Below are 7,610 nucleotides of genomic sequence, written 5' to 3'. Positions count from 1 at the left end.
CAAAAATCAAAATCAAACAAAAATTTTTATGGTCTAAAACAACATGTGTATTGGCTATTTCAATCATAAAATGCAGTTATAACATTTCGAAATCAAGCAATTTTATTATAAAAAAATCATTCACCAATTAAACTAAATTAGAACCAGAAAACCAATTGTACTCATTTTTCAACTATTTGCATTAGTTTGCATATAATAAAGAGTAGAGCATAGCGATCAAGTTTAAGAAAGGAAGAGGAGAAACCTGAATTGAAGAAACGAGAAAAAGCGGAAGGTAAGAAACTACGATTGGAAATAGCCTTTGTACTCCGTTGACCCAAACACTTATCGTTTTATCTCTGCATACAAAAGAATATACAGAATCAATGAAATCTGACGAAAGAGACATGATTGAAGTTGGAAGGAGTAGCAGATCCAAGTGAAAGAGACATTGCCTTTATCGATTAAATTCAGCCCTTTCAACTAAATTGAACAAAAATTAAAGAAAATCAAACACTTACATGACCTGTGAAGACTGAAGAAAGAGAAGTTACTCTGCCATAGAAGACGCAGAAATGAAAAAAAATGAAATTAGGGATTTAAATCTGAGAGTTCAGGAAGAGGAGAGGAAAAAGTGAAGGTTTTATGGTCTGGAATTAGGTATTTGAAGATACAAAATGGGCTGAAACAATGTTACCTCTCCATAATGAGCTGAAACATTTGAGGGGAATGGGTTACTTGTAGGAAATAGATTGGGTTTCTAATTTTTTATACCAAACAAATTGTAAGGGATTGGGTTAATCCATTCCATTACCAAACCCTTAAAACCCATACCAAACACTCCGTTAAAGTATTCAATAAAACGCCTTTATTCCAACACCAAATACTCGTTAAGATCAATTACAGTATATCATTCCAGGTTGTCTATTGTGGTGCTAAACAATCAATAAATTGGTATTGGTATATATACTTGTGCAAGAAATGTCCAACGGTAGCTTATTGCATACACAATGACAATGTTTATCACGACAAACCTTTGTAAACATTGAATATGGTGTATGATGATACCATTTGAGGGAGTCACACACGTCAATTAGCAGCATTTTCTTGCTATTTTGACCCCACAATATATGATTATTAGATCCATAGTATGTGTCAAAATGGTATCTCTAGTTGTTCATAACAAAAACGATGATTCTTTTTTTGTCCGATATATAATAGAATTTATTTTGACCCAATACGAAAAATAGACTAATAATTATTTAAAAATCAATATGAATACAATACTCGATTTTAAACTGACCCGAAACTAATCCGATAACTCGAATAAACACCTCTATTTTTGACAAATCAATACTGAAGATCTTTATGCAAGCTTTGGCAGAGGGTCCAATCCTCACGAATTTAGAAGAAGGAATCAAATGTTTTAATGGATAAGTTTAATTGTAGAAATTATAAATGCAATTGTCATTTTTTAGTAAGACATAATCAATCATATATTGCATATAAAATGTGATTTTATTGACTTTTTTTAAAAATCCTTAATTCATAAAATAAAGCATTCTTATTGGATATTTACTAACATATTGATTACTATCCGTGAACTAAAATAAAAATGGAAAAAATATATTCTAATTACTGAATTTTTTGCTCAAAAGCTTTATTTATTGTCCAAAAGCTTCAATATTCACAAAGCTTTAAATTCTTCACCGAATTAATAGCTTCAAATGAAAAACTGATTTTTGTCCAAAAGCTTTTGTAGATAGAAGAAGATGACAAAGAGCAAAAGTTCATCAATGGAGTTTCTATATAAAAGAGAGAGAATATATAAAGGGAGAATGAAATTGGATAGCAAAGAATAGATGTGTAAATGAAAAGATGCTCATCATAATAAAACCAAAAGGAGTCCAACTATCTAAGTGAGGATAATTTTGTAGTTTTTTAAAAGTAGTAACCTTTCGTTTGGTAATTAATATTAAATGGGGAAAATAGTAATGGAAAGTTAATGTACTTCTGATATGAATACCTCTCGACAAGATTAATGGTTATGCTTATTCTCCTTTAATAATTTTAATTTCTTTACAAAATTTATTATAATGCATTACTATTGAAAAATATGGTATTAGGTGTGGTAATGAAAAATCGTGAAAAAAAAATTTTCATGATCAAACTTTTATTATTTATGGAAATGACTTGATACATATCACAAAAACTTACATTACAAATCCTTTCTATTGCCACCAATTGATACCCTAAACTAAATGGACCGTAAATGTAATTAAGTAAAATTCATTATTTAACTTGACAAATGTTTCAATATGAATAAACAAATTGAAATTATAATGTGGCAAATTTTAGAAACAGAATGAATAGTATTTAATATTAATAGATCACGTGCCCATGTGACTGAACTAAAGTGTCTTTAAACTATTTCCTCCATTCCTAAATGATATTTATATTTGAATTTTCATATCGTTTCACTTGTTATTTTTCTAGAAGATATTTCTATTATATTTATGTTTTATATATTCTAAATTTAATATTTTATTAGTAACTAATATATTCTTAAAAATAATATTTAAAAATAAAGTTTTTAAAATTTTTTTTCTCACTAGTACGCGTAAACGAAATGGTTAGCACTACTTTAATTTTTTTCTACTTGGAGGCAAAAAACCTTGTTTAATCTCACTCATAGAAATCACTTAGAAAAACAGTGCTTATTCAACTGAAATATTACGATTGATTGGATTCTCGCTCCGACTCGCACACTGCCTTTAAATAAATCCCCACCGTCTTACTTTCCATATCCCATACTTCACTATCCCTCTAATCTCTCGAAAATCTTACCCCTTCCCTTTCCAACTTGCATAGAGGAGAGAGGACAAATCAACCTGCACCAATTATAAAACTAGAGAGAGAAACTAAGAAAATCTTGTGTTGTTTAGAGAGAGAAAGGAATCAACGATGGCGTCCTCAACGAGAGTAGATCTTGACGGAAATCAGATTAAACCTTTTACTATTTGCATGATCGGTGCTGGTGGTTTCATCGGCTCTCACCTTTGTGAGAAACTCATGTCTGAAACTCCTCACAAAGTTCTTGCTGTTGATGTTTACAATGACAAGATCAAGCATCTTCTTGAACCTTCATCTCTTCCTTGGGCTGATCGCATTCAGTTTCACCGTATCAACATCAAGCATGATTCTCGTCTCGAAGGTCTTATCAAAATGGCGGATCTGGTATTGCATTTGCTTTTTTATTTCTCAATTAGACATTATTTCGTTGATTTTTGTTCTTCAGTTTTTGGTTCTATTCTCAGATTTGTAATTTTTGTGCTGTCGGTGCTTGTTTTGTTGAAAAATTGTATGCGCTGAAGTGCTTGAATTCTCATTTCCTGTGAATTCTATTGTCGGTGTTGCTATTGTGCTTGATTTAACGTTTAAAAGTAGCGATGCATTCTTTATTTACTTCAAAATTTGATGTCGGAATTGATTAATGTTGATCATTTGACGCTTTGAAGTTGAGGTGTGCTTAATTATAAGTGAATTGTGGTGTCGGCAATAAGATTCGTGCTTGAAGAATGACGATTTGTTTTTTGCTGTATTAGACGATTAATTTGGCAGCGATCTGTACTCCTGCTGACTACAACACTCGTCCTCTTGACACAATCTACAGCAACTTCATTGATGCTTTGCCAGTGGTAAGAATTTCATTTTCCGCCACTTTTTTTTTATCAACAGCACAATGCCAAAGCCTTAATTTCAACTATTTTGATGATCATTGAACTCAAATGGAGGTGATCTATATGACGTTGATCTGTGTTGGTGATGTAGGTCAAGTACTGTTCAGAGAATAACAAGCGTCTCATTCACTTTTCCACTTGTGAAGTGTATGGAAAAACCATTGGAAGTTTCCTTCCCAAGGACAGCCCTTTGCGCCAGGTAGACCTTAGCTTTCTCATGACTCCTGTGTAGATCTGTGTTCTTACCTGTTTTATCAAACAATATGCGTTAAACTCGCTTTTTTAAGTTTTTTTTTGAAAAGTATTTTATTGTGAACACTTTTTGGTTGTAACCTTTGAGTGGTTTGACATGTTGACATATTAATATCTTTATTAGGAAGGACCTGTAGAATGAAATCAGATCTTTTACTTTTTGTGAAGAAATAGTTATCACTGAGTGCAACCATCAATCTAATGAATGTTTGCTTGGTTATAATTTGCTGTAAAAAGTATTAACTTCAGTTGATGGTTCAGATCAGTCTTGCTCTTGATGTGAATTTGAAATGGCTGTTTATAATTATGCTATTAATTAATGCTGAGAATATTTTTATATAGCTGGTAATAAAACTGATACAGGAATAGATTAGTTTTTTAACAATGCCTATGTAATTTTTTATTGTGATCTTTGATAATTTCATATGGACACAGGAAAATATTATTTTTTCTAACAATGATGATGATGTCATCTAGTTTACCATTCTTACGTAATAACAAAGAGGCAACTTTCTTGTTTCTATCAAGCACCGGCTATTGCTCTTTAACATAATCTGCTAGTTCATTTTCTAATGGGCCATTCTACTTTTGTTATGATCCAAATCGGAAGATCTATGAGGTTTAAAACAAATTAAAACAAATCGGAAGATCTATGAAACCTCTTTCCCCTTTGTTACTTTCTTTTATAGGCCTCTACTGTATTGTTGGTTATTGTAGCTCCAGGAACTGAGTTTCAGTTCAATTTTTTTCATGTAAATTGCTCTGTTTCTAGAGGCATTAAAAATCTGATTTCATTCCATTTTTATTGGGCCAGTTAATTTGTCGCATGATTGTGTTTTCAATTTGAGCACATGCGTAGTCACCTAAGGAAAATGTTTTACTTCATCCTTCTACATTGCGTTTGGAAATTATAAAGAGAGGGCGTGAATAGAAAGGGATAGAAATTAGAAGCAATTGAGTGTGTTTGGATTTGCCTTCCAAATCTAACATTATAAGTAATTGATTTATTAAATGGGAACAGAAAAGAAACCACTTCCATTCCTTTTCCACTTCTTGCTCATATACATTTAAATAAAAGTAATATTGTACCCTTAGTCTCCCTGTTTTCTCTTCCTTTCAAGTTTCTTCATCAAACATTTGAATGTGTACTTAAGGTACCTTGTCTATAACTAATGGCTGATTACTATATCTTAGGTACATTTTTTATGGGCTAAGTTATCATATTTAAGCACTTAATAGGTAGCTCATGGCATTACCTACATATATTTTGTCTTGTGGCGTCATGGGTTTAGGAATGGCCAGTAACAGCTGAACCTTTTTACCTAATAAATAAGCCTGAACACTGCATAAGCCTAAACACTGCAGTTTTTCGTTTATTGCTAATAGTGTTTGATTATGAAGAATGTGTGATGAGTGCCGAGATAATCTGTGTATTTGAATGTGTGTATGTGCATATATATATATATATATATATATATATATATATATATATAGAGGATAAGAAGACTCCCTAAAAATAAGAAGTGTTTTTTCTGGTCTATGTATAAAGAAAGAGTAATTAGCTTATAAATTAAGTACATTTTTCTGAAATTTTTTGAATAACATAGTGACAGTAACAATTTAAAGTTTTTTTTGTACCATATATTTACCTATGTTTATTTTATGTAATTTTTTTTTTTGATGGCCTGTTTTTATTTTAAATTTATCTTTGTTGATGTCTCAGGATCCTTCGTACTATGTTCTCAAAGAAGATGAGTCCCCCTGCATCTTTGGCTCCATTGAGAAGCAAAGGTGGTCCTATGCATGTGCAAAACAATTGATTGAAAGGCTCATCTATGGTACAAATCTTCTTATCCTATATTTTCCATTTGAAAGAAATCTCACAGCATGCATTCCTGATTAATCATCGCTGTTGGATATAATTTGGTTTCTATTTCTGTTACAGCGGAGGGTGCTGAAAATGGTCTTGAGTTCACAATTGTGAGACCTTTCAACTGGATAGGCCCCAGGATGGATTTCATCCCTGGTATTGATGGTCCTAGTGAAGGTGTCCCAAGAGTTTTAGCCTGCTTCAGCAATGTAAGTTCTATCAAATGTATCAATGTAACATCACTGAGCTATGGCTTTTTCATTGCTGATGTTGTGACTGTCGCTGGTTGACAGAACCTCCTGCGTCGTGAACCACTAAAGCTTGTGGATGGTGGTGAATCTCAGAGAACTTTCATTTATATCAAGGATGCCATTGAAGCTGTTCTCTTGATGATTGTATGTTCATACACGCTCTTGATCATTTGTTCTTTCTCCTTCAATTTTTTTAATTTGATGCCGTCTTTGCCCGGATTTTTTTATCACTAACATTAACATATACAATGTCTATATCCAGGAAAATCCAGCTAGGGCTAATGGTCATATCTTCAATGTCGGCAATCCCAACAATGAAGTTACTGTTCGACAGCTTGCTGAAATGATGACCAAGGTAAATTGGTTCTTCCATGTTTCTAATGATACATCTTTTGTGGCGGTCTTACTAGAGTTAAATGGCATGTATTTTAACTTCTAACTGCTTTTTGATCTTTTGTAGGTCTACTCAAAGGTGAGTGGAGAGTCGGAAATCGAAACACCCACTGTTGATGTAAGCTCTAAAGAGTTTTATGGTGAAGGATATGACGACAGTGACAAAAGAATACCAGACATGACCATTATCAACAAACAACTTGGTATGAACTCCTTGTTTCCTGGTTATGTGCTCTCAATTCTCCCATTCTCTTTTCTGAACGAATCATTAAAGATGGATGTTCCGTAAAATTCCAGGTTGGAACCCAAAGACATCTCTGTGGGACTTGCTGGAATCAACCCTCACATACCAGCATAGGACATATGCTGAAGCTGTGAAGCAATCAATCTCAAAGCCAGTTGCTTCCAGCTGAAGATAGGAGAGAATGATCGGTATTTTCCCGGGTACAAGGTTCTCATACTCAGGCTTCACTCTTTGTTTAGCTGTTGTCTTAAAATTCTTCTAGAAGAACGTTGAAGTTTGTCTAAAATGGTTTATTCGCATATACCTTAAATTTTTCCCTTATCTTTGTGTTGTTCCTACGTAAAATGTAGTCTTTGGAGGTACTCTTAATTAGTGCCATTAAAATCATGCTATAATGTACTTTCTAGTATTGGCATAAGCGGGGATCGTGATTAGAATTACTGGTTTTTTTAGTTTTATATGGGCAGGGGGTGTCTTTTGTTCCCGCTCTGAGAAAGAAATTTTAATGTAATGATATTTTGGATCTCAGTCTTCTTTGACGAATTGTAGATAGATTTTGCTTCTGGTAATTTTGCTGGATAGTTGGTATGGTTATGTTTTATATTGTCTTAATTCAAGTTTATCAAGGAGCTGCAGTGTAAGTGGTAGTTTGGAGCTGTATTAATCATTTTTTTCTCGGCCCGAGTCCTTGCGGCTTGATTCTGTTTTGCATTTGCAGCTCCATGTTGTGGATGGTTAATACTTGGTATCAAGCTTAGCTTGGTTTAGTGGTTTAATTTGCACTGTTTTACCTGGAGGTTGGGGGTTTAATTTCTATTAGGGCACTTTGGAATGGAGATTTCCCTTGCATCATTCTCAAACTTAGATTCGTACTGGGTTGT

The 7,610-nt window shown here is 33.1% G+C and overlaps 1 protein-coding gene across 1 annotated transcript; it reads left to right on the top strand.

Moving 5' to 3' along the window:
• Positions 1-2,667: 2,667 nt before the first annotated feature.
• On the top strand, positions 2,668-7,349 carry LOC130820250 (UDP-D-apiose/UDP-D-xylose synthase 2). Its single transcript, XM_057685557.1, has 9 exons — positions 2,668-3,216; positions 3,585-3,677; positions 3,811-3,918; positions 5,695-5,809; positions 5,917-6,050; positions 6,135-6,236; positions 6,355-6,447; positions 6,553-6,688; positions 6,783-7,349. Exons 1-9 carry the CDS (start codon positions 2,944-2,946, stop codon positions 6,896-6,898), a joined length of 1,170 nt encoding a protein of 389 aa, XP_057541540.1. The 5' UTR covers positions 2,668-2,943; the 3' UTR covers positions 6,899-7,349.
• The last annotated feature ends 261 nt before the right edge of the window (positions 7,350-7,610 follow it).

This window comes from Amaranthus tricolor, chromosome 1 (assembly GCF_026212465.1).
Source record: "Amaranthus tricolor cultivar Red isolate AtriRed21 chromosome 1, ASM2621246v1, whole genome shotgun sequence".
NCBI classification, from domain to species: domain Eukaryota; kingdom Viridiplantae; phylum Streptophyta; class Magnoliopsida; order Caryophyllales; family Amaranthaceae; genus Amaranthus; species Amaranthus tricolor.
The sequence above is the reverse complement of the archived record's forward strand: the minus strand, read 5'-3'. Positions and strand labels throughout refer to the sequence as shown.

Bases quoted from the DNA above. Each gene is read 5' to 3' on its own strand.
- LOC130820250 (XM_057685557.1), top strand. From the start codon at position 2,944: ATGGCGTCCTCAACGAGAGTAGATCTTGACGGAAATCAGATTAAACCT. The intron at 3,678-3,810 runs GTAAGAATTTCA...TTGGTGATGTAG, and splicing joins TCATTGATGCTTTGCCAGTG to GTCAAGTACTGTTCAGAGAA. The intron at 6,051-6,134 runs GTAAGTTCTATC...GCTGGTTGACAG, and splicing joins TTTTAGCCTGCTTCAGCAAT to AACCTCCTGCGTCGTGAACC.